This window comes from Lates calcarifer, linkage group LG19, assembly GCF_001640805.2.
Source record: "Lates calcarifer isolate ASB-BC8 linkage group LG19, TLL_Latcal_v3, whole genome shotgun sequence".
Lineage (NCBI taxonomy): Eukaryota > Metazoa > Chordata > Actinopteri > Centropomidae > Lates > Lates calcarifer.
The window spans coordinates 22,992,023-23,011,829 of NC_066851.1; the positions used below are offsets into that span (position 1 = coordinate 22,992,023).

The 19,807-nt window shown below is 43.1% G+C and overlaps 1 protein-coding gene across 1 annotated transcript in view; it reads right to left on the bottom strand.

Moving 5' to 3' along the window:
* The window catches only part of syne2b (spectrin repeat containing, nuclear envelope 2b), a gene marked incomplete in the record, with an annotated part of 122,279 nt that overhangs the window by 29,872 nt on the left and 72,600 nt on the right, over nucleotides 1-19,807 (bottom strand). Inside the window, 31 exon segments of the mRNA XM_051078358.1 lie at nucleotides 536-661; nucleotides 1,950-2,144; nucleotides 3,085-3,316; nucleotides 5,208-5,302; nucleotides 5,393-5,540; nucleotides 6,170-6,297; nucleotides 6,299-6,325; nucleotides 6,940-7,047; nucleotides 7,529-7,711; nucleotides 7,870-8,074; nucleotides 8,156-8,286; nucleotides 8,361-8,531; nucleotides 8,794-8,937; nucleotides 9,074-9,229; nucleotides 9,414-9,590; nucleotides 9,704-9,856; nucleotides 10,732-10,962; nucleotides 11,174-11,312; nucleotides 11,646-11,839; nucleotides 12,577-12,708; nucleotides 13,118-13,228; nucleotides 13,390-13,593; nucleotides 13,691-13,807; nucleotides 14,221-14,325; nucleotides 14,573-14,767; nucleotides 15,008-15,157; nucleotides 15,557-15,691; nucleotides 15,914-16,025; nucleotides 16,558-16,673; nucleotides 16,888-16,995; nucleotides 17,660-17,896. Coding sequence (XP_050934315.1) covers nucleotides 536-661; nucleotides 1,950-2,144; nucleotides 3,085-3,316; nucleotides 5,208-5,302; nucleotides 5,393-5,540; nucleotides 6,170-6,297; nucleotides 6,299-6,325; nucleotides 6,940-7,047; nucleotides 7,529-7,711; nucleotides 7,870-8,074; nucleotides 8,156-8,286; nucleotides 8,361-8,531; nucleotides 8,794-8,937; nucleotides 9,074-9,229; nucleotides 9,414-9,590; nucleotides 9,704-9,856; nucleotides 10,732-10,962; nucleotides 11,174-11,312; nucleotides 11,646-11,839; nucleotides 12,577-12,708; nucleotides 13,118-13,228; nucleotides 13,390-13,593; nucleotides 13,691-13,807; nucleotides 14,221-14,325; nucleotides 14,573-14,767; nucleotides 15,008-15,157; nucleotides 15,557-15,691; nucleotides 15,914-16,025; nucleotides 16,558-16,673; nucleotides 16,888-16,995; nucleotides 17,660-17,896 — 4,665 coding nt within the window.

A 19,807-nucleotide genomic window follows, 5' to 3' on the forward strand; every position in this document is an offset into this window, starting at 1 on the left:
AGGCTCTGATGGGTCAGAGAGGATGAGCTGTGAATCAAACCTGTTTCAAACTTGGCTTAGCTCACGTGAAACTTTACGTGATTGTTTCTCAAATCAAGGCATTTTTCCATAAAAATGGAAATGTATAAATTTACTGCTTCACATACTGGATACATCAGTGCCACTGAGGGAATTCTTCCTCCTCCCTCTCCAGACTCAATACATCATTCAAAAACACGTCCAATCTGACATCAGGGCTGATTTAGAGGCAGCAATAATCCTACTGGTTGAGGTTATTGTGAATGAGCAAAGCCAAAGAACCAAAGAAGGTTCAACTAATGGCACAGAGGCGTCCTGGTTAAAATATATATAAAAACTGTAATTATCAGTGTCAGTCATGTTATCAGCTGGACAATCAAACTCTGGCTCCACACGCTGATGTTTATCTGTATCAATAACACTAACAGTGAGGGCCAGTGTGCACAACAATGCAAAATATATGTCAGCAATATGTGGTAAATTGCATGTTTGTGTGACCAGGTGTTTGCAGATGTACCTTGGTGAATTTCTCAGCACTCTGCAGCTCATCGTCACTCTCTGGCATCGACTGGTTGAGTCTGGTCTTCATGTCCTTTAGCTGCAGCATGCTGTCTGTTAGCCCAGCCTCGCAGCGCTCCCAGTTCTGAGACACAATAAAGCAGTTTTTAAAAACTCATTAATCATACAGATCAGTGAAATGGGTTAAACACTGATTGGCTTTAAGAATAACAAGAGGACCATTTCATTCCTTTGTCTTTTACTTCCTAAACATTTGCTGCGTCATTTATTAAAGCTGATTGGATTAACTCGGCTGCTCTCAGGCAAACAGAAAGCATCAGAGGCTACAGGAGACAGATGGAGGATTCACATGTCTCTACAGTCACAGAGGACTGGTGTTTGTCCAGGGTGAAAAAAAGAAAAACCAACTCTTACATCAGACTTGTATATAACATCTACCTGCAGCTGATTCAGGGCAGTGTAGAAGGCGTGAGATTTACAAAGCCATTAGACTGCTGTACTATTCTTAGTTAGCCTCCAACTTAACAATCAGGAGTGTAAGACAATTTAGGAACTATCTTGTATGTGAATATTTAAATGTGTCAAAACTTTTGAGCCTTTGTAAATTTCATACGTGCAAATAAAATAAACATAAATTGCAAATGTGAATATGTGAGTAGTGCACAGTACAAGGCTGTAGCATGACTGGGCAGTCTCTGGGTGTAGAAGTGTGGAAGAATATAATCCCACTTCCTCTTTGCATCTCTGTATTGAACAAGAAGAGCTCTCAGGTCAGAGCATTTAATACTTGAGTGCATCTTTAGATTTATTTTTAAAAAACAGAAAAGGGCTGACACTCTTCAGCTTGAAACAAAGAACAGGAGAACAGAATCCATACAGGCTGATGTAACTGTCTCAGGAGACGTCAGTCCAGCACTCTCACTGCCGATGACTGAACAGATCACATTTCTAATATTCCATTGATTTTGTTTTTCCAGTGAAATCCGACCCTCAAGCTCCACTTACTGGAGCCCTTTGGTCTGGATTCTCAAAACTGAACCCCAAACACAAAACACTCATCCACTCACTGCAATTCACAGTATGTCATATGTAATATGTATCCTGATGTGAGATTTATCCCAAAATTTAATTTCTACAATGCCAAAAACGTGTACAATATAAAGCAGTGAAAGATCAAAACAGGACAATTTTAAGACCAGGATCCGTCCAGACTGGGTCCAGAAAGGCTGATAAAAAAGCTCCATTAACAGCCAAGATCAACAAAGATAAAGAACGTGGAGTCTAGTACTCACGATAAAAACAGTTAAAAAAAAAAAAGATGTCTGAGACTGCAGTAAAATGAACTTGTAAGATGTTCCTGAAAGCATCACTAAAACTGAGTGACAAGAACTTGACAGGGAGCGACTGAGTACCTTGATGATAGCTTCGGTGAGGTCCATCCTCCGGCCCAGCAGGCAGTGGAGGTTGTCCCACTCCTCCTGCAGGGTTCCCAGATCTGTCTGAAGCTGAGTCTGGGTCTCCTCGTCACCCATGGAGAAGAGCTGCCGGCCAACCTCCAGAGTGTGGATGAAATTGCACTGATACCTCTGGAACAACAGCTCAGTGTGCTGAGGAGGGGAAGGGAGAGAGACAAAGTTAAAGATGGTTTTAAAGAAGGAAGGGAAAGAAGGGAAACATGGGAGAGACAGAAATCTAACCACCTGGTTGTGCTGCTGTTGTTTAATGGACTAGTTAAGGGTAGACTGGTTGCTTTTATTGAGAAGTACCTATCAACATCAATCTTTTTATTGATTCATTCACAATCACTTCAAATCTCCTCACTCCCCTTTGATGATAATCAACGACTCAGAAACAATCAGAATGGGAAGACTCTTTTCTTCATCTCATTTGTTTTTCTTTTGATGTAAATGCAATCAGCAACACTGGTTTCCAAGTCTTTACATCTTAAATCAGCCATCAGGAGCAGCTTTAAGCAGCTGGTTTCTCTCCTCTTTGTGTCTGTCTGTGGTAAAGACTGGTCTTAATCTGAATAAACAACCATTTTATTTTACAGAACATCTACTCTCTGGGTGGCGTCTTTTACTACTGCTGGAAATGTGCAGATTAAAAATTCAACCATTTCCTGGTTTGTAAAGGCCTATAAATGAGTTGTTTTTAAAATGTGTAGTTTTTTCAGTTGTTCAGTTTCTGAAGGAATCTTTTACTGTTCACTCAAAACAATGAATCAAAGATGGAGGTAATGTTTGATGTCATGTTTGATTAATAAAAAATACTGATACCTACATTGATTCCAAACTTTCTATCATCAGATCTATCATGTTGTCTATCATTCCTGGGAGCTGGATGTGTTTTCATACATAACATGGATGAGTAATGTTTTTCATCTCAGAAAATTTCAGGTCAACAGCCTCATTTCCACCAGAGTTATTAAGCCATTTTTTACTTCCCTTTAAAGTGATTTCATTATAAATCCTCCACTTACTCCCTCACAAAATTATCTGGTATTCACTATAAATTCTATGAAATTCCAGCCCTTGTCAGTCCCACCTGGAGGTCTTGGAGGGAGCGTCTGAGCTGTTGCAGGCTACAGCGGGCTGGCCCAGCAGGGGGAAGGAGGGTCTGTGTATCCGACAGGAACTTCTGCAGCTTCCTCAGGCTGCGGCTGTACAGGTGCCAGTGCTTCACCAGCCCCTCCACCAGAGAGCGCCGCTGGTCAGCACGGTGCACTGCCCCCTGCCAGTGCTCTCTGAGCTGAGCCAACTTCAGGATGAAGTCGCTCCTGTAATCACACAAGTGATTAAGACAACATCTTTTATATCACAAATAACATTATCCAGTACAACTCAATACTGGATTCTCTACGTACTTAAAGGTCAAAGATGAAATGTGTAAATATCAGGCCACAAAGATGATTGAATAATTAACTAAAATTTGTTAATAAACTAAACCTTTTCATTTAAATAACATATTCAAAGTTTAAAAGAAGAAGAAAAAAATAAAAAAGTTTTGGGCTTGTCCTATGCACCATGGTCTGTTATTTTACAGCACGACATGGCATCTTAAATATTTGTGACAGAAACAACAGTGGAGGCGCTTAAGACAGGGAAAGCTAGGACAGGCCATAAGCCTTCCTGGGAGCCTTAATGTAAACATTATATGCTAATATTTATGCTAATATATAATGCTAATTATACAACAAGTAGTTCCGACCGAGCAATCTGATTGGTCCACAAGACATTTAGAATGTGCTCAAATCAGCATGACAGCACACTTTACTCATCACTAAAAATATTACTCCGCCATATACATTTTATTTTGTTGGTAATAGTTGTGTGATCGCAGGATTACACTCGAGGGTGTGCCTTTAACGTCATTTGAGCAAAGCGCCTCGGCTTTCTCCTTCAGCTGTGCCGGTGACACGGCGCTATAACTTTAAATTCATGTAAAAGTTTGCGGTTGCAGAAGCTACATCTGTGTGAGTAAATAAACACAGTGTCTTTGTTATAACGTGGTTGATAAAAGTAAGTATTCATTTGTGCAGTAGGCTGTTTGTTTAGCTTGGTAAAGTCTGAGATCTCAATAAAGCATTAACGTCAGCTCAGAGTTCACTCATCTGGGACTAGAAAATCATTTCTGTTGCTAGGTCGTTACTAAGTGACTGACTGTGTTCCAGTTAATAGTCAGACCCCATGTATTTCCATGGAAACGGGAAAAACACTCGCTAAAACCTTTTAATTTTGAGAGCAAATTGCTCCTCAATGTGAACAGATTTTGATTATACATTTTGCTTTGTTGATAATAGTTGTATAATCGCAATATTAAACTCGAGGGTGTGCTTTAACGTTCATTTGAGCACTTCAGTGATGCGGTCAGGACGTTAATATTGCTTAATTCAAACACGTTATCCATTTAATAAAGCGTGGTTACATGCTAACTGTGCAAATATGAATCCGCTATGAAATGCTGTCTCACTGGCGGCGTTGACAGACATATGTACTGTGTTTAAAGTTGAAACTAATTTCAACTTTGATGGACGAACGACAAGCTAGCTAGCTAGCCATATTAACGCAAACAGCAACGGCCTGTGACTGAGTGAACGATGGAGCCACACCATTGGTCGACCGGCCGTGATGGAGTCACACCATTGGTCAGCCAGCTGTCGGCCTTTTCCTATTGGCCGTCGCTCCATCAACATGATTTCGCGCGACCAGTTTCTAATACGTCTTCAAAGAGTGCTAATTATTTTGTTTTCCAGCTCCGCGCGAGGCGGTGGAAAGTACCGGTAACACCGGTGGACAACGCTGTTAGCAGACCGGCAGTAGCTCCCCCCGCACGTCCACACATGCCCCAGCCATGTACGAGGTTTTAATCCAGTCTGGTTCATGCTACATTTGGGCACATAAAACCACGAGGGTGCGCGACAATGACACCCAACACTGTGTAAACACCATGAAACACTTTAACTCAAGTTCTTCTGAGTAACACCACTCTGTGAGGGCAGGAGCTAAATATAACATGCTAACACGAAGAAGAAGGGATTTGGTCATTTGTTTTTATGGTTTTATTTATATTAATTGTGATATATACTGAGCCTTACATCTAGCTAATAAGATCTCCTGCCTCCCCCTCTCTTTACATGAAGGAGCAGCTTTACAGTTTGATCCTCCTACCTGTCGTCCACCTCTCCTTTCTGCAGCAGATGAAGAGCTTCGGTGATAACTGAATGGAGGATCTGGTGACCAGTGGACAGCTCTGCCTGAAACCGCTGAGACAGCAGGAGAGATCAGGGTTACATCTGTGTGTTTGCAGTGTTTTTGTTGAGTCTGTCAGTGAGTCCGTTAATCCCGCTCGTTACCTTGTGCGTACGGAGCTGCTGCCTGAGGCCACTGTAAGAGCCGGCCACATCCACAGCCAGACTGTCCTCCATCCTCTGCAGGAAAGACATCCAGCTCTCACACTTCTGCTCAAAGCTCTGCTGCCTCAGCGCCTCTGTCTGCAGCTCACTGCACACACACACACACACACACACACACACACACAACTGAATGAACAACGCTCTATCACAGTTTATACCATGTATATGTTAACTTTATAAACCCTGTAATCCCCCTTTAAAGTTGAAACCATTCACTGTCACAAATCTAATAAAACCTCAAGCTTTGTGAATCGCTACACACCAACTCCCTTTGCATTAGCAAATGTTATCTTTACCAGAAGATTTTTGGCCTTTAAATAAATAAAATCTCTTCAGCTCAGGATTATTAGGAGTGTCTTAAAGTGCAGGAGCACAAACAGAGCAGGAGCAAATAATCATTAAACCACTGATAGTGATCAACGTCCTCATCTTAATCTCCTCAGGTTTATTATGTGGCAGTAAAAACCTGCTCATGTGCTCAGATCAACAGATTACTGTTGTCAGTCAGCAACAAACAAAGATCCTTATTGTTGATCTTGTCGGTGAAGATTAAGAGAAAATTTCAATATGCTGCTGAAGATCATGGGATATGATTGAAAACTCACTTGACAAGAATATTATACGGTCAGTTGTGAAGCAAAAGTAAAGCATTTAGTGCACTCCATCATTAGCACACTGCCTCAGTGTTTCACGTCTGGGATCTCGTCCCTCACTGACCTGCAGGCCTCCTCGGCTCTGGCGGACGTGTCGGCCCAGCAGTGGTTGAGGCGTTGCAGGCGGCGTGCTGCAGCGTCGCCCAGCGTCAGGCTGCAGCTCAGCTCATTTAGCACATCCAGGTCAGCAGATCAGGCCGCTCAGCTCCAGGAGGCCAGACTGGAAACATATGGTGGCATCAGAGACTCAGAGGGATCACAGCAGACTAGACTACTGCACACATGACATCACAGCTGAGGACCAAAATACTACGATACACACACTGTTTCTACTTCTTTTAAAATTCATTGAGTCATTGTTCTGAAGCTTCTCCTCTCAGATGGAGACAAACCACTTAATGATTTAAAAGAGAGATCCACTTCCCACTAATATAAATATTTAACATTCACTCAAAAAAATCAAATACAAAAAAATCTCTGTGGTCTATGGCGAGTCCTGAAAAATGTCAAAATGTCTTTTAGTTGGGTGAGAATATTTCAGCCTGCATCAAATACAAATAAACCCTTACAGAAAATACAATTTGAAATAACATTTTCAGAGCTCAGTGATTCAGAAACATCTCTTTCTAAGCGTTAAGATACAGGTTAGATTAAAATCTAATCTGCTCCAAGGAGTTACAGCGACTCTAATTTCCACCTCCCCAAAAGAGAACATTTCTAGCTACAACATATTAAACACATAAACACTTTAATGTCATAGTCTCTTGTCGGATACTCGAAGAGAAGAGATACTAGTAGTGCAGTCATTCATAAAGTCCATTCATGCTGTCTCACCTGGTCTGTCGTCTGAGCCTCATTCTCCAGACGCTGCTGCCAACCCTCCAGGTTTCCCTCCAGTGACTCCAGGAGGTTTCCAAACTCCTGCAGCCGCTTGAGCTCCTCCTACACGCAAACATATTACAGGGCCATATGTGCCTTAATTTATAGGTCACTCTATATATAGGGCACTATCTATAGGACACTTAGAGCACTCAGGTGTTAGGGTAGGGAATAAGTACAGCAGCAGAGTACAGCACTCTGACAACATGTACAACAACATAAAGTAATAGTTAATTACAATCTGATTTAAAAACAATGAAAAGCAATAAAGTAAACAAAATCCTTCTGGATAATCAATAAACATCATCTCTAACTGTAAACATACAGAAACATAAATAAGCAGAAGGTTGCAATAAAAAGCTTAAAGTTAAGGCTTGTAAACACAAAAATGAATTTCACTATGCCACTGCAGCCGGCCCTGTTTACCTGTTTACCTTATATCAAACACTGCCCTCAAGTCTGATATTTCATCACCTCAAGTATAATAAGTAATATATAATAAGTCTGATCCCCAAAACTTGCAAATTCATTCATGAAGTTGTACCTGCCGCTGACCCAGCTTCCCAGTCAGCATGTGGCTGAGCTGCACGACACCACGTGACAACAACCTGCTCTCTGACTGAACCAGGCTGGCAGCTGAAGGGTCCAGGTGGCTGACCAAGACCTTGGAAGCCTCCAGCACCCCCTCCAGGTCAGACTGCAAAGTGTCAGTCCTCTCCAGGAGACTCTGGAAAGAAGAAGATTACATGAACTGTGTGTAGGAAAAATAAATATGGAAATGTGATATGAAATAGTCATTTGATGAAGAAGATTTGATGTTTCCTTCTTTCTGCATCTTTAAATGTCAGTCTCGTCCCTCAGAGGTTTCTCAGTTTATTCCCTCACCTGCAGATCTTGAATCTTGACAGCGACCTGCTCCACAGTGTTGTCGTCTCCAGGCGCTGCGCTCAGAGCAGCTGTGACGTCACTCTGCAGCGTCTGCAGCTGTTTGGAGAAAGATGCTGCCAGCCGGGCGTAGACCTCCCAGACCTGCAGGATCCCCTGACTCCTCTGGAGCTGCTGGACAAGATCTCTGGACACTGCAGTCCAACTGAGAAACAGGAGAATGACTGTGAGTAAGTGCGTCTGTGTGTTGTTTGTGTGTGTGTGTGCAGGCAGGTGTCTGTCTCACCTGTCTCTCTGTCTGTCCAGCTGCTGGGTGAGGAGGGCAGCAGCAGGGCCGATGACGTCTCTGAGGGAGGAGACGGTTTGACTCAGTTTGCTCCACTTCGCCCCCGAAGCTTCTGTCTCCTGATGAAGAAGCTGCAACAAACACCTCAGTCAGTCGTCACCAGGACACAAGAACAAACGTACTCCAGAGGGAGCAGCGGTCCCACCTGTAGCCTGTCATGGACGTCTCTGTGTGCCTGCAGGGAGAGCGCAGGGCTGCTGTGATAATCCAGAGTCTGAGACATTCTCACTGTTTCCAGCATCATCTGATTCAGACTCTTCTCCCCACTGTCCCACAGCTGCTGAGCCTGGATCAGCCTCTGCCTCACCGATTCATTCTGTAACAGACAAGAGGATGATCCAGTGAGAGGGAGAAACAGACAGATACCAGACATTTATCATCTAAGAGACTTTAACCTGTTCAAGATGGAATCAAAGCAAGTTCAGAACCAAAGAATTACAGTTTGACAGTAGGAATAAATTGTGTATACCTTTCATTTTTAATGCTCTGTAGACTTTTTCTGCTTGTGGTTAAAGTCATACAACTTTTACATCTACAAGACATCTATCTAACTTCTGCATTTCCTTTGTGTCACTGACCCGCTGTGTGAGAGCTGCACAGGCCTGGATGGATTCATCTGTCTGAGAGAGAAAATCACAGCTGCTGTTTCCTTTCCCACTACAAAGTTTGTCTCTCAGCTCCTGAAGAGCCGCAGACTTCTGCCTGATCTTCTCCTCGAGGCCCTGATACACCGACAGGAGAAGATTTCATTTATATTGTATGTAGCTTTTTATATTTATTTGCAAAAGCCTTCAGGGCGTATCACCCTTCACAGCTGAGATAAGCGTTCTGACTGTTCACACAGGTGTGAGTCCTGACCTGACAGGTGTCGATGTTCCTCTGCAGCTCTGTCTGGGTGCTGGGTGTCTGAGCTGAGTCCATCCAGAGGCTCTGGTCTGTGATCCAGCTGTTGACCTGCTTCAGTCTTGCCTCCCACTCCGCTCGGCTCCTCAAATCCTGCTCCACCTCCTGGATCTGAAATTCACAAAGTGCAGTTTACTCAGTCTGTAGCTGTCTCTCAGAGTCAGGTTTGCCTATGCAACATCAGGAAGTAAAAACAAAATACATATATATATGTTTGCACTGTGATGAAATGCTTCTCCATGATAACTGAGTAAACTACATCTGCTGATGAAGCCCATGTGATGCAGCTGAATACCTGAGTGTTGAGGGTTTCCTGTAAACTGAGCCACTGATGGTTGAGATCACCCTGGTCCTCTGCAAACTGGTTGTGCTCGTAGCGCCCCCTCTGGCCATCCTCAGTACCACAGGTCTGTAATGGCTGGTTCACATAGTCCAATGTGGCCTGATGGGCCGACATCTCTACCTGACACTCCTGAGAGAGAAGTCGTGGAGATCTCAAGATTATACTTTAGTATTTAAACATGCACGAAAATACTTGAGTAATCAGGATATTTAATCAGAATGTTTGTGGCAGTCCATCTCTACCTTGCAGTATTTTAGGAGCTGTGAGAGATCAGCCTTAGTGGAGGATGTTTGGTTGATCCTGCTGCGATTCTCCCCCAGCTGGGACTCAGCAGCTCCAAGCCAGACCTGCAGCTCCAGCAGCGCCCCCTGCTGGGTCAACGTTTTCATCCACCGCTGAGGAGGAGAGAGGAATGACTTCGATCTTCGTTGACTTTGTTGAACAAATTACAAACTATTCACTCCCACAGAGGTTTAGAGGTTTAGTTTTTACTCTCAGTTTAAATGTTGCCGAACTGAGAGGAGCTTCTTGAGTTAAAACCACACTTATTACCATTCTAGTTAGTATGTAAATACTGACTTCCTCTGACTTCTCTCTAGTAAAAGAGTGAATTCATGTGCTCATTTGTCAAAAAAACTTGAAAGGCATTTGATCTGTAATGTACTTTAAAGATAAATTAGAGGTTAAGCTTGAAAAGGAAAGGAGACAAAAACTGAGTTAATAAAGACAGTGGAGAGGAACAGAAAATAACAAGAGCAGCAGAAGGAGGGAGACGAGAGGAAGAGGGAGAGAGGGACAGGAGGAGAGCTGAGAGGACAGAAGAGCTGTAGGATGGGATAGAAAGGCAGAGGGAGAAGATCCAGACAGACAGACAGACAGACAGACGGGTGGATTGAGGGGGAGAATGGCTTCACACCAATAAGAGTGAAAAGAGTCCTCGTTGTGCTGCACAGTGGGGATGTTTAAAACTAATTGGTGACAGGAGGACTGCAGTGTGGCTTCTGAAATACCAAACCCTGCTGTACATGTGGGCAGAGAGAGGCTGAATCCTCTGACATTACAAACACACAGGGACAAAAGCATGAATACCATTGTTATTGTTGTCAGTGTTGACTGTTTGTGGTCTTGTTCAGTTTTTGGAATTTCCACAACTTTGGTATTTTAGCAACTCAACAGAAAATCTATGAAACAATAAAAGTAGGAAATAAACATTCAGAAGAAGTGGTGATGAATCTACTTATCTACTTTGTTTACATTATGGAGGTCTCACCTTGTGCAGAGCTTGCTGGACGACCTGAACATCAGTCAGCAGACTGGACCAGTCCGCCTCTATCTGTCTGAGCTGGGACTGGATGGAGCAGAGGTGAGGGTCTGAAGTCTCAGACAGTGAAGTCTCTTTGTCTTCCAGGTTTCCTGCTTCCCTCATGTGGACCAGCTGGGTACCAGCACCAATCACAGCCACCTTCAGTTCACATCTCACCTCCACCTCTTTGGTCAAAGCCTAAAGTACAAGTGTTTTATTATTCTGTTCTCCACACATGCAAAAATGACCACAACAGTTTGTCTGTGGGTTTTGACATCATTTTCTTCAAGCTGGTGTTACGATCTGCAAAATGCAAATAAAAACCTCAACATATTTGGTGACTTCTAAAGTTACTTGTTAATGTTTGGGAGGTTTAAATGATTTCCTCTCAGTGGCGTGTGTTATTTACCACACACTGGAGGTAATGGTCACGTGTCTGTTCAACATCCATCTCCTCATTGGCCGTGACAGTGAACTGACTCCATTTATTAATCAGCTCTCTGGCTTTGTCCGTCCAGTCAGCCAGTGCAGCAGAGTCACGAAGAAACCTGCAGCGTTTAAGAAGTGATTAAAGCATCTGGCAGAATACACTGACATCTGAATACAACAGATATTATGTAGTTTTATTTTAAGTCAATCTTGTATATAGAGATCTACATTTTATAATCCTGCTTATAAGTACACAAAGGAAGGAAGAGTTTCAATAGGGAACAATAAAGGGAAGGATTTCAGACTTTAAAGAAAAGAAAATATTCAAGTTAAAACTACACATATGAGAAATATTTAATGCTTTCTACATAACAGACAACACTCTTAGAGTCTAAACTTAGGACAAGTTCTAACCCTACAGAAGGAAAGTTCTCCATTTTCCTCGCTCTCACCTGCTTCTCAGTTTCCTCTCTCTGGTGAAGATGGTGCGTTCATTCTCCACCCTCTCGTGCAGAGCTCTCCAGCATGACTCCAGCTCACTGGTGGTCACACCCACTCCACTACAGCCGGACCTCTGCAGTCGTAGCCCCGCCTCCAGCATCTGACTGAACCGCGCTTTGTTCTCCTCCAGAACACCTCTGAGCTCCTGACAGACAAACACAACTTTACAACACTGCACCAGCTGCTCAGTCAGCTCATCACAAGTTCATACCAACACTCATAAATCCTAACAGTGGCCATTTTACAACTGACTGGTAATTCTGAGCTGAACATATCAGCAGCCATATCTCCCACTCAGTTAAGTGAATTTAGGCTGTTTATCTGGTGTTACTGCGAGGTTAAAACCACGGCTAGGACTGGAGCGCACATTCAGCAGAGTGACTGGCAGGTGAGCATGAACATTAGCGATACTGTGAGCTCAAAGCACAGTGGAGATTGAATATTGAGTCAGCGAATGAGTCTGAGATCCGTCATCCCTCTGTGCCTCGTTCTTCATCTCTTTTACTACATACACACTTTGTTGAACATTAGACAAGCTTCAGCACCTTGTCCATTTCAGATGAATAACAGACACATTTCCAATCCCACAGCAGAGCTTCAAGGAATATGAACCAAAATGAGTTCTAGTTGGAGGTCTCAGCTCGGCTAATAACTCACATCAAAGCCGAGGAACATCATGTACCCCTGCAGAAAACAACCAGGTCGCTTGGATTTAATTGAGCCAATTAGGTTTTGAGTGCAATGCACAAAGGACAGCATGGAGAGTGCGCCCAAATGAGCAGAAAGGAAATTGCAAAATGCACTCTGTCCTCCGATCGGCTGCCTGTTGGTAAATCAGAATTACCTCCATGTTAGTCACAGAGAACACATAATAAAAATTACCTGGTAGACAGAGAGCTTCTCTGATACCTGCTCCTCAGAATCACCCCCCTCGTGCATTTTGGGAAATGAAGTCTCAGTTTTTTTTAGCAGGGAGCTTGACCAGGCGCTGTCCTCCTCCCACTGTGACCACGTCTGACCCAGACACAGAGATGATGATCAGGGAGCATGTCTATCATTAACATCAGTGTTGTTACTGTTTTAATGATTCCTGATGGTTTTAATTATCTCCTCGTGTTAATCAGAATTTAAATGCACCTCTGTCAGTTTGCAAAATGAATTTCAGTGGAGAGATGAACCTCAATTCAGTTTTGATGAAGAGTAATCGCTTTCTGTCTTTTATAATTCTTTATACATAATTTATATCAAGAAAAGTGTGTGAATGTGTGACAAGCAGAAAATAAGTTAATAAGCTGAATATGAATAAAGGCATCAATATGCTCCAACAGACACACAGAAGTAGAAGTCTTTATATCCTCTCCCATATAAAACACTTTTTGTTGCTGTGTTCATATTTTCATTCAGAATAAATAACCTGCTCTACCTGTAATGTTTCCTGCATCCTGGTTCCTTTCTCCAATCCAAGCCGGTGCAGTCGAGCCACCTCATCCTGCAGGCCCGTCACCACGCTGTCCCACCTCTGGAGGGCGCTCTCCTGGGAGTCTCCAGGTCAGGTACTGCAGGATCCTAAAATGATGTCCCAGGAACTGGAAGAACTTCTGATAAGAGAAACAGTATATAATGTTAAAGATGATGTTAAGCTAAACCTAAACACTCCACACACTTCTAAACTACTCTGAACCTTCTCTCACAGACCGTGTGACCGCTGAGCTGCTGCTGGAGCTGAGCTCTGCTCCGGAGCTCAGTGTCAGGCTGCTGTGCTGTGAGGCGCTCGGATCCCAGAGCGAGCAGCTCCTCGAGGCTGTGGACCAGCCGCTCATACTGCTGCTGCAGCTCCACACTGCTCCTCAGCTCCTCACAGCGGGAGCGAACACCACCCAGAGACGTGTCCAGCTCCTCCTGCTCACAGGAAGGACAGACGCAGATTCAAACCTGTCATCTCTTATTTAGCAGTATAAACACCCGACCCAGGGGTGACTAACTCCAGCTTGCATACCTGCAGCTGTGTGGCCTGGTGGATGAGAGAGGTGGGCAGGTTGTGGTCAGCCTCCTCCAGCAGAGAGCTCACCTGCTGCACCTGCTGCTGCAGAGACTCCTGCATCTGAATCACAGCCTGGTAATAATTAAACAAATGTTCACTGAGACAAATTAAAACTTTATGATTATATGTTACTACTGAACACATTACTTGCAGTTCTCTGCTCCTTGCTGAGTTGTTGATATAGTAGGATTTCTAGCATCATTAATACATTGCTGAAGTTACAGGGAATAAATCAATAACTGAGACAGATACATAAAATAATGTAAAACCTCAGTAAATTATCTCTATATGTCCTGATTCAGTATCTCTGTAGTCCAGTGCTCACATGTTTCTCAGTAATGTTGTTTAATGTTTTGACAGATCTGCAGACATGTCTACTCAGAATGCACAGCATCGTTGATTAACCTGACCTTTGACCTTTATGAGTTTACAGAGATGATGAGAGGAATATTAAAAACCTGCATCAGATCAGTTAGAAACAGTACCTGTAGTTGTTCGTTAAGGCCGAGCGTTCCACTGAATTCATTCATTACTTGATGAAGAGTCGACTGGTTAGAGGTGAAGGCTGCATGCAACTCTGTTAGGGATCTCTGTTGGGTTAGACACACAACACTGACTCTGTAAACTGCATGCAAACAACCAGTGTTTCATTTCAACACGACGAGTTTACAACTATACTGAGTAGAAATAAGTTAGATAAGGTAAGGTAGGTGTACAGACAAAAGACAGTAGGATAACTCACACAGATCACCAACACTGATACAGTTAAAATGAGATGAAACATTTCTGTATTTAGATATTTCAGGGAGTGTGTTTCTGTTACTGATCATATCCGACCTGTTGCTTTGCCGTCTCCTCCTGCAGGTTCCTGAGCTGCTTCTCTCTGCTGCTCAGAGCAGCCTGGACCACAGGAAGGACTCTGCTCAGGTCATCGACACACCACTGACCACACTCTGACCCCAGGACACCAGTGACCTTTGACCCCTGCGAGGCCAGCTCACTCCCAAAGGTTGCCAGCTCTGCTGACAGACTCTGCAGTGAAAGAGATTGGAGTCGTATCCAGACTGAGTGGAAGATGTTTTTGGTCCTTCACATCTTTGAAGAGATGAACTCTTCTATCCTACTCTACTGTCATCACATTAGAAGAATAAATGATAACAGCTGGTGATGATGTCTGTCCCACGATCTGTACTTTAATATAATGAGTTTAATGTCTAAGTGTTAAAATGAGACCGACCCAGAGTAACTGAGCCATGCAGGGAGGAGTCCTACCTGCAGCTGCAGCAGCCTCAGCTGTGCATCTTCTCCATGTACAGGTGAGTGCAGCAGGTTATTGATGGAGGACAGGGTGAGCGATGCTCCGTGCAGCACGTGAAACAAACCCTCGTCCAGCGTCTGTCGGGAGCCGTCCACGGAGGACGCCTGGGATCAGAGCAGTGAGACAGAAGACAAATTCACAAGATGCACGTTTTTTTAGTCGGTGAGAAGGAACAGCACAAGACCACAGGAGTCAGGAGGAAGAGGAGGAGGAGGCTGGTATCAGCTGTTTCTACAAGAGGACACCTTTTCATGAGTCACTGTTCATGTTCGTTGTTTCCTGCTCTTCCTCTTGTAAATTGTGATGGTGAAATGGTGAACGACTGAAAAGCTAAATGTTTTTATTTGATGGAACAGCACAGCCATGGTGTTAACATCATTGGAGGGGTCCCGACGTCCAGCCTTTGAGCTACTGGTCTTGAGAATGAAACCAGCAACCCTCCAGAGGTCACATGTCACAACCTACACACTCTCCGATAAACAGCCATGATACTGGCCCCTCACCTGACTCAGAAGCTCTGCAGCTGGATCTCCCAGCTCCCTCAGATGGCTGATTAGGGTTTGAAGCTCTTTCAGGTTTTGTGCACCAATCATACGTCCTGCTGTTCCATCACTACGCCTCATAGATGAGTCTGTCACCTTCAGAGAGAAAAAGAGAGAAAAACACCGTAAGAAAAGTTGGAGACACATGTAACTCTTATCAAGCCCTGCAGGCGTTCCCATAACACCAAAGAGACAACAAAGTGCCTTCTGCTCAAAGAAGGTGATAATCAAGCATGGCAAGAACACCAATTTTTCTTTTCTTTTTTGTATTTGAAAAGTGATAATCAAGCACTTCAGCTCCCATGATGAAGACCTTACCTCAGAGGGAGGAAGCAGACAGCTCTCCTCCAAAGCCAGCAGCCGACTGTGAAGGCGATCCCACTTCTTCTGAGCAGAGTCCTCCTCCACATCAGCCTCAGCAGGAGGCGACCTGCAGGGGAGAAAAAGCTGAAAATGAACACTTCATTTCACTTCATCTTTCTGACTCTTATCTTCTTTCTTTCTTTCTTTCTCTTTACTATGTAGCAGGAAAAGCATACATATGTTGCACATACACAGCTGGCCTCTTTAAAAACAAAAGACTTGATTTTCTTGATTCTGTTTCAAGATGCTGACTCAGCTTTATGAACATCCTGAAACAAGCTGCATCATTGTTTTTTAGTCTGCTGACACCGGAGGAATAAGAGGAAATGAAGTAAGACAACAAAAGTCCTCTGCTGGATTCAAACTGGGGATGTTGCAGTTCACTGTCAGCCTTCCCCCGATGTTAACAAAGTGACGTCATGACGTCTTAAAATGATCATGATTTGTTAAAAGAGAGAAAATAAAACAGGCATGAATTCAGTAAAATAAAACAAAAACTGAAAATCACATTATACAATCTGTAAAACATATAAAATATGACAGAGTAGAGATACAGGTAACAGAGATACAGGTGTATATTATTGTATATTATTGCATACCGTGGTGACAGCAGGCCGTGGTCCTCTGAGTCCTGGCTGTAAAGTCGAGCTCTGCTGCCCTGCCGGGCGATGGCCTGAGTCAGTCCTCTCTGCTCTGTCAGCTCCTGCTCCAGCTCCTGCACAACAACAACAACAACAACAACAACAACAACAACAACAACAACAACAACAAGACATAGGATTATCCAGCACATACAGAATGATTATATACATGTGTGGTACAGGCTTTAAAGTGTCTTAACATGTAGAGTTTGTTGTGACCTGATATGGCCAGCAACTGATTGAAAGTTTGGATTTGGGCTTTGCTGCGTTGACTTGAGTTGCCAGTACCTTCTGCTGTTGCAGGCTGCTCTGTCTGAGGAGTTTGTTCCTCGGTGAGGAGAAGATCTCCTGAACACTGCTGCTGCGCTTCAGCTTGGCTTTAGGTTGGGCCTCTGCCTGAGGTGACAACTTCTGAGGAGAAAGAGATGAAGAAGAGACACAAGGAGGGACTTCAAATCTGCTTTTGTAGACTTGTGGCCCCAAAAGACAAACAGTTCTGCTTTGCACTTTTAGGTATGAAACTAAAAGACCTGCTTCCACAGTGAGCGGGGAAGCCCTGCAGAGCTGTTCCTGAGACTGTAATGGTTTATTTGCAAACCTGTTAATGATTATCAGGGAGTGACTTTGCCACATGTGCACCGTCTGCTCCGCTGTCAGCAGAGGAAACACCTGCCTCAACATCTTTTTAAACCAGAGACAGAACAATAACTCATAAATCAAGTGGAGCAGAATTTCATTTCGCTTTTTGTGGGATAAAATGATTTAGTTCCTTGTTTTATGTTGTAAAATTAACTAACCTTTGAGTATTTGTACTTACACCACATAATGCACCAAATCATATATCCCTGCTTTTCATGATTTCAGTATGAAAACATGGGAAGATATGGGACATTTGTTTATGTGGGAAACCGTTTAAATATTTTGTACTGAGAACGTGATGAAAATAAACCAAATATTAGTAAAAATAAAGATCTGAAATAGCATCATAAACCTGTTTCACCAATGTACCTACACCTGCATACAGTTTGAATGATTATCTGCTCATACAGGTCACATGTACCTGTTCCTGTGGCTCTCTGTGGGTGATCGTCCTCTCCTCCTCCTGTCTGTCCTGCAGCAGCTGCTGGAAGGAGACCAGGTTGGCCTTGAGGAGCTCCAGTTTGGAGGAGAGCAGCTCAGCCGCCTCCTGCTGGGCTCCCACAGCTCCCAGTTCATGCTGCTGCTGCTGCTGCAGGTCAGCGACCTGACCGAGAGACGACAGGCTCGCCACCTTCTGCTCGATCTCCTGGAACATCTCCTGTACACCAACACAGACACAGAATCACTTACTCAACCAGGAACCCTTGTTTGTTCTCTGCTGTACACAGGCTGGGGAGTTTCTATCTTCTATCTCTACTTCAGGATGTTAAGGTCGACCTGTTGGACACGTCCCTGTCTGTTTTATTTTTACTTTTGTTTTTTGCCTCCTTTTATTATACTGAACAATCTATTGTATCAACAACAACACCTGGAATAGATTTAGATTTTGAGGTCAGTTGTGAATAAAGAACCACAAAGGTTCATATATGATGTTAAAGTTAGATGTGGGTCACAAAGAGGGAGTCTCCATGAACTCTTTAGTAGATTTGAATAGGACACAAGATCTCATCAGTGTCTGTTTGTTTGCTTACAAAGCTTCATTCAAATGTGACGTGTGACTGTGGGACTGTGGGTGTTTAACCTCTGAAACTTTAATGGAGGCTCGAGTTACAGCAGGGAGTGAATCCTGGGAGGAAAACATTGTGTGTTTCACTTCATATTTATCTGGAAATGACTTCTGATTGTAAGACTGTGTATCTTATATTCAAACTGATAACATAAAAATATATAGACGAGTAGAACTGTATCTGCTGCAGTCTCTTCCAACATGTTTGAATGTGTTTGTTTGGTTTGGTTTGTTTGAGTCAAACTACAACACTTGACTTGTTGATTTCAACACACTGATCTGTGCAGTCACACTGCAGCTGGCATTCAGGGTTAAAGTCGTTTGTTTCCTGAGACGATGGTTACAATGAGAGAAACAGTGAGTTTTGATTAGTGAGTGTTGCTGTGGATTTCAAACAGCAGTAAAAATGTCTGATGTTTGAATAAGACCGCTTTGGGTTAATGTTTACTGAGTGAGTCATTCTTTCACTTTCCTCATGAGTCCTGGTTTGAATGCACAGCCTTTCATACACAAGCAAACTTCAAATGTCATAAAATCAGAACAGGTGAACTTACTGACACACACACCTGAGAACAGGTAAGAAACAACATAAAACAGTACACAGGTTCAATAAGTGGTGACACTGTCGGCATCATTGATGTTAACAGCACTGACACAGTAAAACTGACCTTTGACTCAAATCTATAACCCAGCTGCTGGAGGAAGCCACCAGACAGACAGTCTGTCTGTGTCACTGTACACGCTGATGCAAACATGCATGTGTAAAGATGTGTAAAGTTCTTATGTCATACATGAGACTGAAACAAACCAACACAGGAGGGGAATCTCTGACCTGCGCTTTGCAGTTTCTTAACTTTGCTGATGTTGAATGTATGAAAAATAAGGCTGAAACGAGGCTTTGGAAATGAATCATAAATCAGATTTTGCTCTTGAAACCAGATTGTGCAACGTGAAATGTTTGTAAAGTCACATGACCTGCCCAGTGACCTATTACTGTTGTTATTATTAGGTGCTTGTTGTACACAGAGCAGAAGCAAGATGATAACGTCACACTGAAAACCTAGTTTCACTTCTTAAAGCTGTGAATCAGTGTTACTGTGATTTCAGAGCAGTTTAAAGCTGAATGTGTGGTCACAGAGGGCAACAAAAGCTACACTCGCTCAGGTGAAGTTAAAGCAACAAGATCATGTTTATTCTTTGCAGACTTGTCTCTTTGCTTTTTCCTTATGAATGAGTAAAAAACCTTTTCATGGATGAGAGTCTGGGAACCAGTGAGCTTAAGGACTGTTTCCTAGAAAGAGGTTTACATCAGGAAACTGAGTAAATATTAAAAATTCAAGCAGCAGCCCAGTAAACATTTCTACGGTGATTTCTGGAAGCTAAATGTTTTTGTTTGTTTTCAGTTTTTTTCCTTTTGGATATTGATTAGATTCACAAAGTGGTTGCTAAACTTCCTGGATTAAATGCAAAACAAACAAACAAAAAACCGCAGCTTGATAAAAA